This window comes from Salvelinus sp. IW2-2015, linkage group LG18 (assembly GCF_002910315.2).
Source record: "Salvelinus sp. IW2-2015 linkage group LG18, ASM291031v2, whole genome shotgun sequence".
In the NCBI taxonomy this organism is placed as follows: Eukaryota; Metazoa; Chordata; class Actinopteri; order Salmoniformes; family Salmonidae; genus Salvelinus; species Salvelinus sp. IW2-2015.
Window position 1 is genome coordinate 10,430,472 of NC_036858.1, and position 22,975 is coordinate 10,453,446.

Below are 22,975 nucleotides of genomic sequence, written 5' to 3' on the forward strand. Positions count from 1 at the left end.
TGGCAGAATGAGCGGAGCAGGCCTACTGTCTGGAGAATGAGCGGAGCAGGCCTACTGTCTGGAGAATGAGGGGAAGCAGGCCCTACTGTCTGAGAATGAGCGGAGAGGCCCTACTGTTGGAGAATGAGCGAGCATGCCCTACTGTCGGAAGAATGAGGGAGCAGGCCCTACTGTCTGTAAAATGAGCGAGCGGCCCTACTGGTCTGGAGAAGAGGGGAGCGGCCTACTGTCTGGAGAATGAGCGGAGCGCAGGCCCTACTGTCTGGAGAATGAGGGGCAGCAGCCCTACTGTCTGGAGAATGAGCGGAGCAGGCCTACTGTCTGGAGATGAGCGGAACAGGCCCTACTGTCTGGAAATGAGCGGAGCAGGCCCTACTGTCTGGAGAGAATGAGCGGAGCAGGCCCTACTGTCTGGAGGTGAGCGGGCAGGCCCTACTGTCTGAGAAGAGCAGAGCAGCCCTACTGTCTGGAGAATGAGGGAGCAGCCCTACTGTCTGGAGAATGAGCGGAGCAGGCCTACTGTCTGGAGAATGAGCGGAGCAGGCCCTACTGTCGGGAGAATGAGCGGAGCAGGCCCTACTGTCTGGAGAATGAGCGGAGCAGGCCCTTACTGTCGGAGAATGAGCGGAGCAGGCCCTACTGTCTGTAAAATGTAGAAGCGGGCCCTACTGTCGGGAGATGAGCGGAGCAGGCCCTACTGTCGGGAGATGAGCGGAGCAGGCCCTACTGTCGGGAGAATGAGCGGAGCAGGCACTACTGTCTGGAGAATGAGGGAGCAGCCCTACTATCAGGAAATGAGCGGAGCGGCCCTACTGTCGGAGAATGGGGGGAGCAGGCCCTACTGTCTAGAGAATGCAGGGGGAGCAGGCCCTACTGTCAGGAGAATGAGCGGAGCAGGCCCTACTGTCTGGAGAATGAGGAGCAGGCGCCTACTGTCGGAAATGAGCGGAGCAGCCCTACTGTCGGGAGAATGAGCGGAGCAGGCCCTACTGTCTGGAGAATGAGGGGAGCAGGCCCTACTGTCAGGACAATGAGCGGAGCAGGCCCTACTGTCGGAAATGAGCGAGCAGGCCTGACAGTCGGAGAATGAGCGGAGCAGGCCTACTGTCGGAGAATGAGCGGAGCAGGCCCTACCTGTCTGGAGAATGAGCGGAGCAGGCCCTACTGTCGGGAGAATGAGCGGAGCAGGCCCTACTGTTGGGAGAATGAGCAGAGCATGCCCTACTGTCAGGGAATGAGCGGAGCAGGCCCTACTGTCTGGAGAATGAGGAGCAGGCCCTACTGTCAGAAGAATGAGCGGAGCAGGCCCTACTGTCGGGAGAATGAGCGGAGCAGGCCCTACTGTCTGGAGAATGAGGGAGCAGACCCTACTATCAGGAGAATGAGCGGAGCAGGCCCTACTGTCTGGAGAATAGGGAGCAGGCCTACTGTCTAGAGAATGAGCGGAGCAGGCCCTACGTTCAGGAGAATGAGCGGAGCAGGCCCTACTGTGCTGGAGAATGAGGGGAGCAGGCCCTACTGTCAGGAAAATGACGGAGCAGGCCTACTGTCGGGAGAATGAGCGGAGCAGGCCATACTGTCTGGAGAATGAGGGGAGCAGGCCCTACTGTTCAGGACAATGAGCGGAGCAGGCCCTACTGTCGGGAGAATGAGCGGAGCAGGCCCTACTGTCGGGAGAATGAGCGGAGCAGGCCCTACTGTCGGGAGAATGAGCGGAGCAGGCCCTACTGTCTGGAGAATGAGCGGAGCAGGCCCTTACTGTCCGGAGAAATGAGTGGAGCAGGCCCTACTGTTGGGAGAATGAGCAGAGCAGGCCCTACTGTCTGGAGAATGAGCGGAGCAGGCCCTACTGTCGGGAGAATGAGCGGAGGCAGGCCCTACTGTCGGGAGAATGAGCGAGAGCAGGCCCTACTGTCGGAGAATGAGCGGAGCAGGCCCTACTGTCGGGAGAATGAGCGGAGCAGGCCCTACTGTCTGGAGAAGAGCGGAGGCAGGCCCTACTGTCGGGAGAATGAGTGGACAGCCCTACTGTTGGGAGAATGAGCAGAGAGGCCCTACTGTCTGGAGAATGAGCGGAGCAGGCCCTACTGTCTGGAGAATGAGCGGAGCAGGCCCTACTGTCGGGAGAATGAGCGGAGCAGGCCCTACTGTCGGAGAATGAGGGTAACGGGGGAAAACCATTCAAATAATGACATGCCCTCCTTAAACTGGTAACAACTCCAGTTCTGTTTGTGATATTAAGATTCTAACAACGGCAGTGTGTTATATAGACTTATTTAGGAAGAGAACGGAGGGGCTTGACTTTAAAAATGACAAAGTAATTAAATAAATTAATGATAAGTTAATACGTTAATGAGCAGTCGAAATGACTGCTTTAGCGGTTCTAGTGTTAACTACTCCTGGAATTATTTTCCTAAGTTATATACACTATTAATGTCCAACGGGACGCCAGAGATAACACCTTTTACCGGTGCCCTGCTCCGAAAATCAAAGCTGTCCACTGCATGCGTAGATAATTTTTGCGAGCCACGATGCGCGCTCCTTTTGCTCTTTAATATACACGATATCAACACCATACCGCTACTGGTTACTTTGACTGAATCCACTTCTCTCAACGCCTTCGTCACCATCCTCGTGACTTCAAAAGGGCTTCCCAAATATTAACATCCTTATCCATCAAAATAAAAACGCACTCCAACAAGCAACGATTCATCAGACTCGTTATCCACAACCATTTTCCCCTTTTTGTTTCCATTCTTGGACTTCACTGTTGTCCACTCATCCTTCTCACTAACTGTACTCAACGCTGCTCTCAGCTTCAACAACACTTCTGCTTACCGCCATCTCAACCTCTCTCCACTGTCTGCTGGCTAGCTACCTCCCGCTCTCACGAGACTCACGACAACCGAAATTGATTTGGGGAAACAGAACTACTATTGGCCAACTCTCTCCCATCTTGCCCTGCTGCTTCCTATATTGCTAATTACACAGTACCACCCACTCCAGCTGAGTGAAGCATGCTAGGTAGCAGGTCACTTACTGAAGAGAAACAGCTGCTATGGAGTCACAAGGCCTGAACTGTGACCCCTGTAAAAAGGATGCAAAATGCTGATGAAATGTGTCATTAATACCTCTCTTATTGCTGAGTCATGTGCCGAGGTGTATTTATTGTGAAGGTTGTCATTCAGATGGAAAGCGTTCATGATATGCTTTAGTACCATTACATGTTGAAATGTATTATTCTGTACACTACTGTTCACTACTGCCTCAACCACAGCCACTTAGTCTAGTAGAGGGTTCCCTAACTGTGCGACAGCGAGCTGAATTTCACCCTGAATCTAGTTGATGATCCCAGCCCTAGTAGTCAGCTGACTTGTACCAAACACGAATGTGTGCATTTGATGCAATTGCGGAATTGCGTGCAAGAGAGTGTGGGCAATATACTGTGTTAGAAGGATTTGTGTGTTTCTATCAGTGCGATTTTGGTGTGTGTTTTTTCTCTCCAGTGTCAGTTGTTGTCAATGCCTGTGTGTTGTGTGAGGTGGCTGGTGAGATGTATAGACGACTCCTCTATCACAATAGCCACTGGCTCAGTGACGGCGTCTGTATGAGCTGGGCTCCGAGGTTGTGCCCACGCACGCTCCTCCACCCAGGTGGAAAATGAAGATACGTGGAAGCTCTTATCTGGCTGGAAGTCCACATCACTATTCCCTTATCCTTTCCCTGGAAAGTATAAGGAGAATGGTATAAACCCTGGGTAATTAAGTCCCTCTAGGATTGATCATGTGTGTGTGTCCGTGTTGCGTTCCCCCTCCGCAGTGCTGGACTGTCCTGCGGCTTACCCTACAGAACTCTCGTAGTCTAGACACTCTGTTCAGACCTGAAGCTGCAGCGTCTTGGAGGTGGAGCTAGAGGGGCGCGGCACCAAGGCCCAGGGGCGTGTCAGAGGAACAGGAAGTGAAGGCCAGTGTGAGAGACTGCAGGAGGAGCTGAAACAAACCAGAACAACCACATAGAGAGGGTCAGTGGACAACACACACAGCCTAACACAGGAGAATGAGCGGAGCAGGCCCTACTGTCTGGAGAATGAGCGGAGCAGGCCCTACTGTCGGGAGAATGAGCGGAGCAGGCCCTACTGTCGGGAGAATGAGGGGTAACGGGGGAAAACCATTCAAATAATGACATGCCCTCCTTAAACTGGTAACAACTCCAGTTCTGTTTGTGATATTAAGATTCTAACAACGGCAGTGTGTTATATAGACTTATTTAGGAAGAGAACGGAGGGGGGCTTGACTTTAAAAATGACAAAGTAATTAAATAAATTAATGTTAATAAGTTAATGAGCAGTCGAAATGACTGCTTTAGCGGTTCTAGTGTTAACTACTCCTGGAATTATTTTCCTAAGTTATACACTATTAATGTCCAACGGGACGCCAGAGATAACACCTTTTACCGGTGCCCTGCTCCGAAAATCAAAGCTGTCCACTGCATGCGTAGATAATTTTGCGAGCCACGATGCGCACTCCTTTTGCTCTTTAGATATACACGATATCAACACCATACCGCTACTGGTTACTTTGACTGAATCCACTWTTCTCAAKGCCTTCMTCACCATCCTCGTGACTTCAAAAGGGCTTCCCAAATTAACATCCTTATCCAAAAAAARGCACTCCAACAAGCAACGATTCATCAGACTCGTTATCCACAACCATTTTCCCCTTTTTGTTCCATTCTTGGACTTCACTGTTGTCCACTCATCCTTCTCACTAACTGTACTCAACGCGCTCTCAGCTTCAAACAACACTTCTGCTACCGCCATCTCAACCTCTCTCCACTGTCTGCTGGCTAGCTACCTCCCGCTCTCACGAGACTCACGACAACCTGGAATTGATTTGGGGAAACAGAACTACTATTGACCAACTCTCTCCCATCTTGCCCTGCTGCTTCCTATATGCTAATTACACAGTACCACCCACTCCAGCTGAGTGAAGCATGCTAGGTAGCAGGTCACTACTGAAGAGAACAGCTGCTATGGAGTCACAAGGCCTGAACTGTGACCCCCTAGTAAAAAGGATGCAAAATGCTGATGAAATGTGTCATTAATACCTCTCTTATTGCTGAGTCATGCCGAGGTGTATTTATGTGAAGGGTTGTCATTCAGATGGAAAGCGTTCATGATATGCTTTAGTACCATTACATGTTGAAATGTATTATTCTGTACACTACTGTTCACTACTGCCTCCAACCACAGCCACTTAGGTCTAGTAGAGGGTTCCCTAACTGGCGAACAGCGAGCTGAATTTCACCCTGAATTCTAGTTGATGATCCCAGCCCTAGTAGTCAGCTGTGACTTGTACACAAACACGAATGGTGCATTTTGATGCAATTGCGGAAGTTGCGTGCAAGAGAGTGTGGGCAATATACTGTGTTAGAAAGATTTGTGTGTTTTCTATCAGTGCGAGTTGTGTGTGTGTTGTTTTTTTTCCAGTGTCCAGGTTCAATGCCTGTGTGTTGTGTGAGGTGGCTGGTGAAATGAGATAGACTCCTCTATCACAATAGTCACTGGCTCAGTGACGGCATCTGTATGAGCTGGGCTCCGAGGTTGTGCCCACGCACGCTCCTCCACCCAGGTGGAAAATGAAGATACGTGGAGCTCTTATCTGGCTGGAAGTCCACATCACTATCCCTTATCCRTTCCCTGGAAAGTATAAGGATGAATGGTATAAACCCTGGGATAATTAAGTCCCTCTAGATTGATCATGTGTGTGTGTCGGTGTTGCGTTCCCCCTCCGCAGTGCTGGACTGTCCTGCGCTGACCCTACAGAACTCTCGTAGTCTAGACACTCTGTCAGACCTGAAGCTGCAGCGTCTGGAGGTGGAGCTAGAGGGGGCGCGGCACCAGGCCCAGGGGGCGTGTCAGAGGGAACAGGAAGTGAAGGCCGAGTGTGAGAGACTGCAGGAGGAGCTGAAACAAATCCAGAACAACCACATAGAGAGGGTCAGTGGACAACACACACACACCTAACACACACACACCTAACACACTGGTACGTCTTACAAACTGGTACATTCTCCCTCTATTTTCTAAAGCATAGTCAGTTCTGTCTAACTCTTGTTCTCGCTTGGCTCTTGCTTCGAGCACCTGCATGCTAATCTGTTTTCCCGCTCTACTTCAGCAGGAAATGACATCGTCGTGTGAGCAGTGTGATGTGGAGTGGATCAAGAAGGTGGGAGATGAGCAGTAAGTGAAGACAACAACCATTTACTGTGTGACACCTCCATAAGACCTGCGACCTTTTAGACTGCGAGAGAGAGACACGGAGAGAGAGACACGGAGAGAGAGACACGGAGAGAGATAAGAGGGAGAGATAAGAGGGAGAGAATAGTAGTAAACAGTAACGTTTCACAAAAAAAAATTATTCAGATTTTTCAGAGGGTGCACCCTCAGCACCCCTCCTTCCCGCTGCTATGCCCATAAGCCTTGCACTGGATAATTATGTGAACCTCAGTCTCTTTCAATGTGGGGAACAGACTTGTGGTGAGGAGCCTAGTTGTGTGTTGTGTGGTAATATATAATACAACAATAGAGGGCAGTGTGGGCACAAGAGCTTTCTGACATACAGCAGTCGTCATTTGTTGTTTCTCAGAGGAACCAAAACTCACGCTGTGGACCCCTGTTGAATACCCCTGTCCTAGACACAGTCARGCCACACACAGCTCGCCCACAAGCTAGTGCAAATCCACACTCACGACAAGTTTGAGGGGAGTGAAATGCAAAACACTGTTTCGATAAGAAAGTGGAAGTAAAGTGTATGGCAGAATGGCTAAGGTTGAGTGTGCTAGAGGCCTGGGAGGGGAAGCCTYCTACTTTTCCAGTCACATCTTGCTTTCCTATCCTTACTCACCAACCTACCTGCTAGCTGTCATTTTCTTTCTGAATGGCTGCTGACTTCWTGTAAGTGCTCTCATTTATTGTAAATGGCTCAGATTCATGTGGAACTGGTCATGTGTGTTGCATGTTCTGGCGAGCAACAGTTTGGCCCTCACAGACACTTATAATTGGCTTCAAACGGTCAGGACAAATGTAGAGATTATTGAATGCGTTCATTTGATTGTGTAGATTGTTCTGGAATGAACTTGACTTGGTTGACATAATTGCTGACAATTGTAATTGCTTTGTTCWGTTGCATAGTATGGAGATCACATTTTCAATGTAAAACAAATTCAGAAAGACAAAGAGCCAACTGTAAGAAACAACACATAATATACAGTAGATCATGTGTTATCACAGCCACTGGGCAAAAACTGGTTGAATCAACATTATTTCATCCCCAAAAATCTACCGATGATGTTATTAAATCAACTCGAAAAACTGATTGATTTTGCAAAAAGTCATCAACAGTAAGGGCATTTTGTCTTTTTTTCACCCAACTTTGAACCTAAATCCAATGACATGGTGATCTTTTTTGTGGATTTCACGTTGAATTCATGTAAATTGGCAACTCAACCGAAACTAGACATTGAACTTAAGTCTGTGCCCAGTGGGTAGCTTCTGACACTGTGTAGGCTGTGGACATGAGTCGAAAGCCAGCACTCATTTAGTGCTTATCTTCATCAGAGACCTAAAGAGGGCTATGGGGCCTCATTACCTCTGCCTCTGCAACTTTATGTACCAGAATTTGTCATCCATTGCTTTTTCTTATGAAATATCATTGACCAAATGGAACTTTTACTGAGAAATGATATGATGTATGTACGTATATGTCGAGTTGTATTTAGGACCTGTGTTTCTTACAGTTGAGTGAGAGCAGACAGGCCGTACTCAATAGCAGAGCAAAATAGATATTAGAGCAGACAGGCCGTACTCAATAGCAGAGCAAAATAGATATTAGAGCATACAGGCCGTACTCAATAGCAGAGCAAAATAGATATTAGAGCATACAGGCCGTACTCAATAGCAGAGCAAAATAGATATTAGAGCAGACAGGCCGTACTCAATCTGTCTCTTATACACATCTAGATGTGTATAAGAGACAGGGCCAAGAAACTGTGTAGTAGTTACAGAAACAGCAAGCCTACAGTCCATACTCTCTAATATGTGTTCAGAGGTCAAATCCAGCTCATACGGCCCACACACGCACTTCATCTCCCACACACAACCAGCATATAGATGGGCTGTCATGAATTTCTTCCTCGCTATATAACAGTCATCATCTTTCCTCCTACACAGGCGCACGCACACACACACACACACACACACACACACACACACACACACACAGATGTGTGTTTCTGTTCCATGTATTTGAAATATACATTTGATTTACTTCTGAGTATTTTGTATTTTGTATTACACTGTGCTGAACTACACTCCAATGTATTTGAGACTTTCGAGAGTTGCATTTTGTATTTTCAAAATACTAAATACTTTTCAATACCCTTTTTTTTATAGCGATTCACCATTTTGTGGCCCTCGTTCACCCTGCATTGGTATCAGAAGTCTGATGGCACTATGGTGATAAGAGTGTCTACTAAAGGAACTAAATATAAATGTACATTTAAAAATGAACAATTGCATATCATGCTGAATATGAATCTAATGAGCTCTGCCCCGAAACAAGGCCAATAATAAACCCAGTGTGCTTTGCAGTTCATTTTGGTATGTTAATTTAATACATACACAGTACATTTACATTTTGGTCATTTAGCAGACACTCTAATCCAGAGTGACTTACAGTCAGTGCGTTCTAAGTCAGATCAACAACAACATATCACAGTCATAGCAAATAAAATGTGTCTATAACTGTTACGGAGAATGTTGTTGCTGTTTGGGCTGGCTTCTTGCAAATTTCTGTATTTTAAAATACAATATACATGTATTTTAATTAAATACATTTCGAAATACAAGTATTTTGTAGTTTATTTTGATATATTGAGCTTAGTATTGGTATTTTGTAATTGTATTTTGTKATTTTTGCCAATCCTTGTACACACACAGACTCAAAACCTTCCAAAAAGCTTTTCCAAAACAAAGAGGGATGCAGCGCATTGAAGTCTTGGCAGTGTTTATGAACCAACAGAGGTGTTCACACATAAGATATTGCACAAGGTGCTGTGAGTGAGATGTGTTGCTTTCCAAGCCGTCTTTTCAAAGATTGTCAAAAGGCACAGGCGACGTTGAGACTTGTGTGAGCCGAAGTGTGAAAAGGAAGAGTTCCGTATGTCAAAACAGTCAATAAGTACAGTTCTGTGTGAGAAAATGGCGAGAGACTGGAAACTGTCACTRAGACATTCCCCTTGGACTGTAAAAGAAGGTAAGGGGATTTCAACTCAAAGCGAATACAGGTACTTCCATATACATGAAAGAGTTGGATAGAGGCAGTTGGGAAGAAGAGGACTGTTTTTTCCCCCAATGTCATCAATGGTTTCCACAGTTCCTGTAAGTTATGGAGGATCTATTGTATTTTCAGATTGTTGTGAAGGTGTTGGTGGAGAGTTATAATGAAGGGGCTTTAATAGCCCACTCTGTCTGGGTCACGCATAAATGTAGGGGTAGGCCTGTCTGAACAACTGATTCTACTGACTAACTGGTGGAACTTATGAATGCAATGTCTCTGTGGCCAAAATGACAGAATTCTGTGGAATGCTACCTTTTCATAAATCTTTAAATAGAAATGAAATGAATTGATTCTTAGATAAACATTGAGATGTTCCATAGCTGTGGTTAATTTGTGGTGGCAGCATCATTCTCCTGAAAAATAAATGGTGAAGACCGATTACTATCGAGGGAAATGGAAAAGATTCACAATAATGACAAGTGATGACTYTAATTTCCATTATCTGATGGTTTGGTGATGTTTACTGGTTAAAAAAATSCATGCAACATGTGATATGTTTTCTATTGGTACTGCATGTGCTTCCCTCTCCCTTCTACGCACAGTGGGTTGTGAGAGTACTCAAAATTTGAGACTTCTCATGGCCATATAGAATTATTACAATTGCTCAATTTCTGGTCGTGCAGTTGAAGTACAGTGGGGAGACATGTTCAGTAAGTGGGTGATTGCACTGCCGATTTTGCAGGTTTTCCTACTTACCAAGCATGTTGTGAGGTCTGTAATTTTTTATCCATAGGTAACATTCAAACTGTGAGAGCGGAATCTAAAACAAAAATCAGAAAATCACATATATGTTATGCTTTTTAAGTAATTAATTTGCATTTTATTGCATGACAAGTATTTTGATCACCTACCAACCAGTAAGAATTCGCGTGTCACAGACCTGTTAGTTTTTCTTTAAGAAGCCCTCCTGTTCTCCACTATACCTGTATTAACTGCACCTGTTTGAACTCGTTACCGTGATGAAAGACACCTGTCCCACACACTCAATCAAACAACCAACTCCAATCTCCACAATTGCACGACCAGGAGACGTGGTATAGGACATCAGGGATTTAATTGTAGACCTGCACAAGGCTGGATTGGGCTAAGGACAATAGGCAGCAGCTTGGTGAGAAGGCAACAACTGTTGGCGCAATTATTAGAAAATGGAAGAAGTTCAAGATGCGAGGTCAATCACCCTCGGTTGGGGCTCCATGCAAGATCTCACCTTCGTGGGGACTCATGATCATGAGGAAGGTGAGGGATCAGCCCAGAACTACATGGCAGGACCTGGTCAATGACCTGAAGAGAGCTGGGACCACAGTCTCAAAGAAAACCATTAGTAACACACTACGCCGTCATGGATTAAAATCCTGCAGCGCACGCAAGGTCCTGTCTAAGCCAGCGCTAGTCCAGGCCATCTGAAGTTTGCCAATGACCATCTGGATGATCCAGAGGAGGAATGGGAGAAGGTCATGTGGTCTTGATGAGACAAAAATAGAGCTTTTTGGTCTAAACTCCACTCGCCGTGTTTGGAGGAAGAAGAAGGATGAGTACAACCCCAAGAACACCATCCAACCGTGAAGCATGGAGGTGGAAACATCATCTCTTTGGGGATGATTTCTGCAAAGGGGACAGGACGACTGCCACCGTATTGAGGGGAGGATGGATGGGCCATGTATTGCGAGATCTTAGCCAACAACCTCCTTCCCTCAGTAAGAGCATTGAAGATGGGTCGTGGCTGGGTCTCCAGCATGACAATGACCCGAACACACACGCAGCAGGGCAACTAAGGAGTGGCTCCGTAAGACGCATCTCAAGGTCCTGGAGTGGCCTAGCCAGTCTCCAGACGAACCCAATAGAAAATCTTTGGAGGGAGCTGAAAGTCCGTATTGCCCCAGCGATAGCCCCGAACACTGAAGGATCTGGAGAAGTCTGTATGGAGGAGTGGGCCAAAATCCCTGCTGCAGTGTGTGCAAACCTGGTCAAGAACTACAGGAAACGTATGATCTCTGTAATTGCAAACAAAGGTCTTCTGCTACCAAAATATTAAGTTCTGCTTTTCTGATGTATCAAATACTTATGTCGTGCAATAAAATGCAAATTAATTACTTAAAAATCATACAATGTGATTTTCTGGATTTTTGTTTTAGATTCTGTCTCTCACAGTTGAAGTGTACKTATGATAAAAATTACAGACCTCTACATGCTTTGTAAGTAGGAAAACCTGCAAAATCGGCAGTGTATCAAATACTTGTTCTCCCCACTGTATATGGGAAGTCGGTGTTTGTCTGACACCATAWTTCTCTTATCTTCCACCATCACTATGTAGAGGAAGCGGAGTCAGATTCAAGTGAAACACAGAAGGTTTTATTGAAATGAGTTTGAGAGTGCAGATAAGCTTTATCAGATCTGTTTGGGTACACATTGGCAGCTATCTTCCTCCCTCCTCCCCATTTTAAAACGTTGTATGACGTTTGTGGCGATATACCTGGTAGAAATTATAATACTATACGTGGTTCATACAGTATAGTTCATGATCTTTGTCATTTGGCTAAATACAGTAATTGTTTCTCTTCGGGATAAAGATCTTAGGCTTGTGTGCGGCTGCTCGGCCATGGAAACCCATTTCATGAAGCTCCTGAAAACAGTTATTGTGCTGAAGTTGCTTTCAGAGGCAGTTTGGAACTCGGTAGTGAGTGTTGCAACCGAGGACAGACYATCTTTACATGCTATGCGCTTCAGCACAAGGCAGTCCAGTTCTGTGAGCTTGTGTGGCCTACCACTTCATGGCTGAACCGTTGTTGCTCCTAGATTTCCCACTTCACAATAYCAGTGTTGYCWGGGGCAGCTCAAGCAGGGAAGAAATTTGCCGAACTGACTTGTTGAAAAAGTGGCATCCTATGACGGTACCACGTTGAAAGTCACTGAGCTCTTCAGTAAGGCCATTCTACTGCCAATGGAGATTGCATGACTGTGTGCTCAATTMTATACACCTGTCAGCAACAGGTGTAGCTGAAATAGCCGAATCCACTAACATCTAGTCCAAAGCRTTCCCAGAAGAGTGAAGGATGTTATAGCAGCAAAGGGGGGACCACCTCCATATTAATGCCAATGATTTTGGAATGAGATWTTCAACAAGCAGGTGTCCACGTATCTAGCTACAACCAGGACTGACCTGAGAAAAGACTGCGTTTCCACTAATGCGATTCTGCTAACGAGATAAAAGATGCACTCTCTATTTTTCAATGCAGTCTGATTTACCACACCTCTTAATTTTATRGTCTGTAAAATAAAATAAACTTAAAACTTGGCTGAGGTAGGTCAAATAAAAGGTCAAATAAATCACACAGCAAATACCAATAGGCTGCGTTTACACAGCAGACCAATTCTGATKTTTTTTCAGTAATTGGACTTCTGACCAATCACATCAGCTCCAGAAAAATATCTGATGTGAAAAGATCMGATATGATTGGTCAAAAGACCAATRAGTGGAAAAAAGATCAGAKATTATCTTTTTTGTAAACGCAGCCATTGTCAGACTCTTTTCTTTTTTAAAGCTTCACATTTTCCATAACTAGCACCTCACGCAATAGGACGTGTGTTCATTTTCTGTCATATCACCATATTATCTACCACCATCATCAATGTTCAAGTAAATCACAAGAGTCTTATGTGAAATTGTTTTTTGAGCTCAGATAAGCTATGTTTTATCAGATCATAGGCTGGATAGCGCATACACACTGCTGCCATCTACCACAACCACTGCTTTTTCGCTCTTTTTATGTTTTCAAATACCACCTGTGTTGCCTTGTGACAGAGTTGTTTGYAATAGCTGCCTCGTTACCATGGAAAATGCCTGGGTGTAATGTTGAGGCAGCTGGCTGTCTGCTTTACGTCTGACTACTTTACAACGGTGTGATTCATGTGTGATTAATATGATTGGTATTKAAAAAAATACTCTATATTATGCAATGATATCAACAATGTAATTGGTATACAGTCAATCTGGAGATGAGAAAGGAATGCATCTAGGAACTGCTTAAATAGACGTATGATAGATGTCAAGTGTAAATAACCATAGACATTTTGAAAACTAGAATGCATTTAGTCAGGTAACCTCAGTGTGTACACACATTTGAAAGTAATATCAGTAGAATGATTTCAAAGGGGGATTTTGATTGTTTGATTGGTTGGTTGGTTGATTGGTTGATCAACTCGGTTCTTTCCCCCTGCAGGGTGAATTTGGCACTAGCCTACACAGAGCTAACTGAGGAGTTGGGACGCCTGCAGAAACTGAGCTCCAAACAGAAAGAGATCCTGAAGAAGACCTCCCAGGAGCATCATAGCCCGGGTTAGTAACATCGCTAGAGAATGATATATGGCCCACATTTACAGGCTAGCCCAGGTTAGCAACATACCTTCAGAYGTTTACATCTTAATAAAATGTATTTAAAAAATCTTTTAAAAAACGGCTTAAAAACATTTTTTTTTTMWWATATRCTTTAAACCTGACCATGACGTCACAAAATACTCTATAATAACGTTGTTGCAACCAGTTTTGTCCGCTGGGAACATTTACAACTTTCAAACTGCAGCYCCTTTTGTCTTCCTCTGTCATATCAACAGCTACCTCTTTACCACAAACCCCAACCCAAAAAGGTGTTTCAATGCATGCTTTGCTTTTTTTACAGACACTGGGAAGGGTAATGAACAAGCTATATGCATACATCTTGAAAGCAGCATTGTCATGCTCACCTTACAAAACAATACTTGCTTTGTTGCTGTCACAGTACCCAACCTGACACACAACACACACATCACAGGATGGGAGAAGCACAGGGGCTGCTGCAGAGCAACACCCCTGGAGCAATTACAGACAAAGAGCTTTGCTCAAGGGCACAACGGAGGTAGGGAGGATATGGGACATACAGTATACTACGGCTTACAGCTCACTCCCTCAGCTTGGGAATTTTAACCGGAAAAGATAGGAATGAACTAGACTATCAAGGAACTGGAATGTACATTACATGACCAAAAGTATGTGGACACCTTGCTCATCGAATATCTCATTCTAAAACCATGGGCATTAATATGTAGTTGGTCCCCCCTTTGCTGCTATAACAGCCTCCACTCTTCTGGGAAGGCTTTCCACTAGATGTTGGAACATTGCTGCGGGGACTTGCTTCCATTCAGTCACAAGYGCATTAGTGAGGTCGGGCACTGATGTTTGGTGATTAGGCTCGCAGTCYACGTTCCAATTCAWCCCTAAGGTGTTCGGTGGGYRTGAGGTCAGGGCTTTGTGCAGGCCAGTGAAGTTCTTCTACACCGATCTTGACAAATAATTTCTGTATGYACCTCGCTTTGTGCACGGGGGCAATGTCATGCTGAAACAGGAAAGGGCCTTCCCCAAACWTTTGACACAAAGTTCGAAGCACAGAATCGTCTAGAATGTCATTGTATACCGGAACTAAGGGGCCTAGGCCAAACCATGAAAAACAGCCCCAGACCAATATCCACTGCTCCAGAGTCCAATGGCAGCGAGCTTTACACCACAGCCGACGCTTGGCATTGCACATGGTGATCTTAGGCTTGTGTGCGGCTGTTCGGCCATGGAAACCCATTTCACCATTTTCCCAGCTCCTGAAAACAGTTATTGTGCTGAAGTTGCTTTCAGAGGCAGTTTGGAACTCGGTAGTGAGTGTTGCAACCGAGGACAGACGATTTTTACATGCTATGCGCTTCAGCACAAGGCAGTCCAGTTCTGTGAGCTTGTGTGGCCTACCACTTCACGGCTGAACCGTTGTTGCTCCTAGACTTTCCACTTCACAATAGCAGTGTTGACTGGGGCAGCTCAAGCAGGGAAGAAATTTGACGAACTGACTTGTTGAAAAAGTGGCATCCTATGACAGTGCCACGTTGAAAGTCACTGAGCTCTTCAGTAAGGCCATTCTACTGCCAATGTTTGTCTATGGAGTTTGCATGGCTGTGTGCTCAATTGTGTACACCTGTCAGCAACYGGTGTAGCTGAAATAGCCGAATCCACTKATTTTAAYGGGTGTCCACATACTTTGGTACGGAAAAATGGAAAAAGTCAAGGGGTCTGAATACTTTCTGAATGCACTGTATAGTGTAAAGTAAGTAGGCCTACAGCAGTTTTTTTACTCTCCTGGGGTTGCAGAGCTACATATACAGTACAGATGTAGGATCTTAATTTGAGCCAGTTTGCTCAAGCAGGAAAATAATCCTGCAGCAACAGGAAATGTGAATTATTACATGAATTATAATTCATTATAATTGATACATGTTTTGTTAGGGAAAATGAAGMCTGGCATTTTGAAGTAGAAATTACAAACTCTAGAAGCCTTTTTAAACCTTGAATACACTACAAGTTTGCATTTCCTGCTATGCAGGACAATTCTTAGCAACAAAAGAGTGATCAAATTAAGATCCTACATCTGTATGTGTGCTGAAATACATACGTTCTCTCCTCAAGTCTCTGTTTTCTCAAGTCTCTGTTTTCTCTCTATTTCAAGACTCTGTGGAGAGTTCAAGAACACCATTTACCCTTTTTTCACTCAACCGCAGAACCATAAATGTTTCCCCTTTGAGATGCTTCTGATTCATCGATGCACCCATCTTTTTTTTGTTGCTAAATTGCTGATAGCTGTCGCAAGATTACAGGAAGCATCTCATACTGTACTGTAAAATGTGTCAACATTCAATTAGATCTGTCTTAGGTGAGGGGAAAATAATGTATTCAAAAATGTATTTTTTTTGCCTATCTTGTRGAGTGCGCTGCTTGTGGAGAATTGATTTATGCTTTGTGATCAGACAAACATATTTGCATTGCAAATCCAGAGCAACACAGCGTCTCTGACGCACTGTAGAAAGAAGTAGATAAATATTATTCAGGAAAATAGCATAATGTGATATGGTAGATATGAAAGATTTTCTTCATTATCAAAAATATATTTCATTCTGTGTTATTGCTAGAGACGTTACCAGACAAAAACTCCTCCTGGCCCTAGTTACTTCTCATACAGATCACTTTGTTGTCACAGAGAATTTTSCTGCACAACAGAAAATACTCATTGTAGTGTATTTGAGGTTTTAAAAGGCTTCTAAAGTTTGTCATTTCGACTTAAAAATGTCAGACTTGATTTGCCCTAACAAAAATGTATCAACCCCTACAAAAATGTCCATMAAMTATAATCCACATTTCCTGCAGGATTACTTTCCTTCTGTGTGAAATGGAAATGTGTTTTTTTGGATATACAAACTCCCCCAGAGAGTGGGGTCACAGCCATTTTTGACTCTAGAGCAATTAGGGKCTTGCTCAAAGGCAGATTGACAGATTCGAACTAGCAACGTTGCGTTTACTGGCCCAACGCTATAACCGCTAGGCAACCTGCCAACCACCTGTATGTACAGTGCATTCAGAAAGTATTCAGAACCCTTCCCTTTTTCCACATTTTGTTACATTACAGCCTTATTTTAAAATGTGTTAAATATAATTGTTTTCTCAATCTACACACAATACCCCATAATGACAAAGCAAAAACATTTTTTTATTTTTTTATTAGCTAATTTATTAAAAATAGAAAACAGAAATACCTTATTTACATAACTATACAGACTCTTTGCTATGAGACTCGAAATTYAGCTCAGGTGCATCCTGTTTCCATTGACCATCCCTGAGATGTTTCTACAACTTCATTGGACTCCACCTGTGGTAAATTCAGTTGATTGGACATTATTTGGAAAGGCACACACCTGTCCCACAGTTGTCAGAGCAAAAACCAAGCCAGGTCGAATACATTTAAAAAAAAAGATTTTTTTGAATAAGGCTGTATTGTAATAAAGTGGGAAAAGTCAAGGGGTCTGAATACTTTCCGAATGCACTGTACTTATGAGTAACAAGTAACAACAGGCTTTAGTCCTATTTTGGCGAGATGTAATAACTTTTGTCTTCCAGAGACAGTCTTGTGTGCTGCTCCCTGACTCCCCCTGTCTCTTCTGTTTCCTCAGTCCAACGCCAATCCCACCCCCCATCTCCCATTCATCACCAACGCCACTCCCCTGTGCCCCAGCGCCACTCCCCCATCCCGCCCCAGCACCACTCCCCCATCCCCCAGCGTCGCTCCCCAGTTCTCCAGCCACAGCGCCTCTCCCCGGACATGCACCGACGCTCGCCCCTGCTGGATATCAATGATGGGCCCGCCTCCTACTCCTGCCGGCCAGCCAGCCACCACCTGAGGGCTAGCTTCCAGGGCCGTCGCAGCTACTCCGAGGTCGCTGACCCTTCGGCCTACCAGCGGCCGCCACGCCTCAGCCTGGACCCCGTGTCCACCCTGCCCAAGCCCCGGCCCTACAGGGAATCCAGCTACTCCAAGCAYCATCAGCAGCACCAGCATGGAGGCTCCCAGCATGGGGGGTCCCCCCACAGAGGAGGCCAGCTCCGAGGTTCCCAGTCTGGGCTGCAGAGGGCCGGCAGCGAGGTGGGCCTCCACGAAAGTTCCCGCCACTCTCGAGAGCTGCCCTTCCCCCTGTCTGAGGTCTCTCCGAGGTCTCACCTGCACTTTGAGCCCCTGCCACCCCCCACGCCTGCCCCCCAGCTGCCGCAGTCCTCTGAAGACGAGGAGGAGTGGACCTGCCCGCATCCCATCAGCCCCCCACGGACGCTGGGCGTGCCCAACAATGTGTCGCCTCATGGGGTCATGAGGGGGCCGGCGTCCTGCTCGCCCTTCCCCATCCCCTCCAGACCCAACACCCTGACCTGCCACCCGCCAAGTTACCTGCACACAGAGCACGCCCAGTCCTGGCCCTCCATCAATGTGAGTCACACGCACACTCTATCCCAAATATACTGTAGAATATCATTATTCTATCACAACAAATCTCTAAAATTGTAAAATGGGTTAGCAAGGTTAGCTTGTTATCCCCCTCAATCAAAATATGTATTTGAAAGAGAACTGCCCTTGACTTATTAATGCCTTCCTGCACTGTGCTATTTAATGGGAAATGCTCTGTGTCACATGACACTCTGTGTCACATCACATGACATTTGTTCTAATGCACCTTTACATATGAGCTTATTTTCTTCATGAAATTACCTAAATGGTCCAAATATTATAACTGATAGTTGCCATAGACCAGGGCTGCCCAACCCTCTTCCTGGAGATCTACCGTCCTGTAGGTTTTCAGTCCAACCCTAATTTAGCATATCTGATGCAGCTAATAAGTAGAATCAGGTGTGTTAAAATAGGGTTGGACTGAAAACCCACAGGACGGTAGTTCTCGAGGACGAGGGTTGAGCAGCCCTGCCATAGAACCACACTGCTTGTTGACCTGAATGCTGTGTGTGTGTGCTTTGGATACAGCTGTGGATGGAGACAGAAGAGAGTGACATGAGGAGCTGCCCTCTATGCCAGCTCATTTTCCCCATTGGTTACCCTGACGACGCCCTCATCAAGCACATCGACTCGCACCTTGAGAACAGCAAGATCTGATCGCCATGGCAGCACTGCACCCTCTTTTTAGTTGCTACAATTTTTTACTTATTGTGGAGTTATTTTAGGTTTTGTTACGTTTTTAAGCTGGCTAGCTTTTGTTTGACAATACTTSAGGGCTTTTTGTGGGTTTATTAGCATGTTTGGAAAAATAGGTCGTTTTGGAAATTACATGGATGGCGTTGAGGTTCATGACAGACGATTTCCTTGACAGACGCAAGATCAGGGACATTCCAGGCAACTTGCAGTCCATTTGTTTTTTATATCTCACACTTTACCAGTACTACTTGCTGTAAAGCGTCCTGCTTTACTTTCCTKTCTACCTATGTACAGCAATACAGACCAACACAATGAATTCCTGGAATMATTTGGGTGACTCTAATGGATAGATCCAGTCTGTTTTTTCTTCAGGGCTTTACGATGTGCAGTCAGAGGTCAGAGTTATGTTATGGAGAGAGGATGGCTGTGTTAATTGTTAATTGTAGAAATGAATTTGTCCTGCAGGGCGGGCATGTAGTTGGCGTGACGACCTCGCTGTAGTGGAGTGGAAGGAACACATAGGCAGTTAAMCTTTAGGCTTGTGGCCTGATCAAAACTCTATATGAATCTTAGCACCTTAAATTAACCTAAATGAGCCTATATTAAAGCATAARCCCCCCCCCCCTAAATTTTCCATTTAATGTGTAGTTTGATATATCTGTTCAGTAACAAGTAAAAAGAATCTTAAGATATATTTTCAATTTTTTTCTCCAAATGATAATGTGTCACACATGTATTATGTTGGTGACATTTGACCCTCACAGGCGTACACACAGCTGTATATAGATAGTAGGAAAGGAGGACTCCTTATAGGGAAGAGCGCAGGGAAAATATTTGTATATGATAACAGTGATTCAACTGGGAGTCTCTAGTCTTCCTGAAGAAACAACCTGAAAACACTTATAGTGGAACACTATTTATCACTTTTGTCCAAAAGAAAACATTTCTCAATCCTTACAGTCCAACACTGGCACACTTAGTATTTTGTATCTTATACAAAGATATTTCAAATATAACCTCCAAAATTCAGAGTGAGTGTTCGGGGTAATATTATGGAATCGTTTTTTTTATTGAGTCGAATATGTTGTACATAATTGTTATCTGACGTTTTGGTGAGACACAGTGGCTGCGTTTACACATGTCAAAACACACCAATCATAATGTAACAGATCAGAATTGGGCTGCCTGTGTATATACAGCCAATGTGAATGTGTCAATGTGTATCCATCAATGCATTTAGGTGGTTGGACAAGATTATATTCAGAATTCACCAACATGGCAAGTTGAACAATGAAATAACACAAGGGCCATACATTGATTTGAGCAAATCAGTGGCCTTTTATAAACCACAAATATTCTATACTGTTATGTATATTCATATATCACTCTGTGTAAAACTTTTAAAGCTGTGTACAGACAGGTATTGTAAGCCTAATGCAAGTTCTTCTGTGGTCAATAACTTTAATCAGGACATCTGCTATTAATCATCTCTATTATCCTGGCTACCAATTTAAAATATACACAGAAAAATCATATTCTGCTATTAATCTATTTTGTAACCTACTGGTTTGAAGTACCGTTCTTGCTAGCTTATCTTCAATCAATTTAACAACCTACATGACTAATACAGAATGCTGTTGATAAACATTTGATATATTCTTGGCCCAATTTGTAATGTACCAAAGAAGAAATGTAGCACACCATAGGTTGGTTACTATAAGAGCTATATATATATATAGTTTACTAAATATTCTATAGTAGGCCTACAAACGGGTGGAAAATTAACCAACTCACCTATGTAAAATCCTATGGTCATATGTAAAAAAAAAAAAAAAAAAAACGCAGACACATTTTTACATCTCAAAATTATTTCACTTTGGGCACTCTGTTCCCACGCATTCCTGCCCCTGGTAGTACATCTATATTATCTTTTGAAGCTAACAATGATGTATATGATTTTGCAGTTAGAATAATGGTGTCAATTGCTAGCCAGCCCACACAAAGACAACATTGTCTGTCATTGGCTGTGTACAGAATGTCATGTTGGATTGTACCTTTTGATTACTTTGAATGAAGTACCCTTTCATAACCAAAGAAACCTAGATTAGATTTATGTACAGGATATACACTTATCTCTCTTGATGATGACCAAGTATCAATTAAGCATATCATGTTCACACAGATATGAATGGAGAGATAATACACAGATATGAATGGAGAGATGATACATGGATATGAATGGAGAGATAATATACAAATATGAATGGAGAGATGATACACGGATATGAATGGAGAGATTACTAAAATGTCAATGTAAATAGGAATGGAGAGATGATACTGTTTTAAGGAAAGCATTCGTGACCAAAATATGTTGACCAGCAGCTGTAGTACATAGCAAACACGCCTATCAGCTCACAATGTTAAGCAGTCAAATGTATATACAGTATGTTGTTAGTGCAATGGCCACACACACACACACCACACACACACACACACACACACACACACACACACACACACACACACACACACACACACACACACACACACACACACACACACACACACACACACACACACACACACACACCACACACACACACACACACACATACATACACATGCACAGTCTGATCTCAAACCACTATCCACAAAGAGGTAAGTTATGTAAAGATTTCCTCTCCTGCTTTTTTTTGTGCTGCAAATCCTCCGTCAAGTTTCAAATCAGATCAAACACTGACGTTGACAAAGTCTATAAACCCTCTTTCTAGCTTTGTGACTTATCTGATGATAACAGTAAACCCTCGCGTGGAAAAACCCTCTCTGCGGCACCCTCGAAGACTAACTGATAAGAGCTCAACAGATCTTTCTAACAAGCTAAAGGGCCACTAATGAGGAAGAAGAATCACTATGGAGGTATTTTGTGCACCGCTGGATTTCAAGGACTTTCAACAACTTGTATTTAAAAAATTTAAAATAGTTGCGTAAGGAGTTGTGACTTTTTCTTTCTGTATCTACATTTTGTGAAAAATAAACTGGAACTTGCACTGAAAGGACTCTCAGAATTGGTTGGTTTCACTTATGTAGAGATACGCAATAAATGCTATTTAGTAGTCAAGATAGCATTTATTGTGTACCTGTACGTAATTCTTGTGTATCTCTAATATTCAGAGATAAACAGTTGTCCAGGCTAGTCTACTAAGCTGCTGTGGTGTCTAATTTCCAACCTATCCCATCTATCTCTCCCAGAGCCACTCCAGACTGCAGAGCGGAATCTAAGCACAAGGGGGAAGCAGACAGTTGGAATCACATTGGGAATCACAATCCATCCTCTTTACTGTCTATTTTATAAGTTACAGATAGGCATGAACCCAATCTCTCTCACACATACAGTTCGTATTGTTATCCTTGCTGGGACCAAAGAATTGATTACCATCCAAAATCTTATTTTCCCTAACCCCTAACCCTTAATCTAAACAGCACCCTAACCTTAACCCTAACCCTAAAACTATACCTAACCCTAACTCCTAACCCTAATCCTAAACCTAACCTAAATGTCCCCACTTGTCAGAATTGTCCTTGTTTTAATATCCTTGTGAGGACTTCTGGTACCCACAAGGATAGTTAAACAAACAAAAAACACACACACACAAGGTGTGTGATGAAATGTGTGTGCTGTGTTGCCCTGTGGATGCTGCTGTCAGTGCAGCACAAGCAGTGGCTCATCAGCAGCTGTAATCAGACTCATTTGTTCCAGCCCCAGTGCTGACTATACACTGTGAAAGAGAGAGAGCTGAGCTACTTGTGACAGCATTTTCCTCACCACATCGAAAACATGTGCTGCCAATATGCCACACTATTTGAGAAGTAATCAACTTTGAGTAGAGCTCCGCTGTTGTATCAAGCTAAACAATTCCGATGATTCCACTATGGTTAAAGATGCACTATGCAGAAATCGCTCCGCCATTTCCTGGTTGCTAAAATTGTAATCGTTTCAGTTTATGTGACAAAACAAGCAAGTACAGTGTAGACTATCATTGTACAATC

General features: G+C 44.1%; 1 protein-coding gene across 1 annotated transcript in view; it reads left to right on the top strand.

Annotated features, from left to right (window-relative positions):
* The window catches only part of LOC111977501 (TANK-binding kinase 1-binding protein 1), a 92,673-nt gene extending 70,703 nt beyond the window's left edge, over positions 1-21,970 (top strand). The window contains exons 6-10 of the mRNA XM_024006937.2: positions 5,796-5,998; positions 6,177-6,241; positions 13,616-13,731; positions 17,409-18,214; positions 18,761-21,970. Coding sequence (XP_023862705.1) covers positions 5,796-5,998; positions 6,177-6,241; positions 13,616-13,731; positions 17,409-18,214; positions 18,761-18,889 — 1,319 coding nt within the window. The 3' untranslated portion in view covers positions 18,890-21,970. The remainder of the gene's footprint in view (positions 1-5,795; positions 5,999-6,176; positions 6,242-13,615; positions 13,732-17,408; positions 18,215-18,760) is intronic.
* Positions 21,971-22,975: the final 1,005 nt, after the last annotated feature.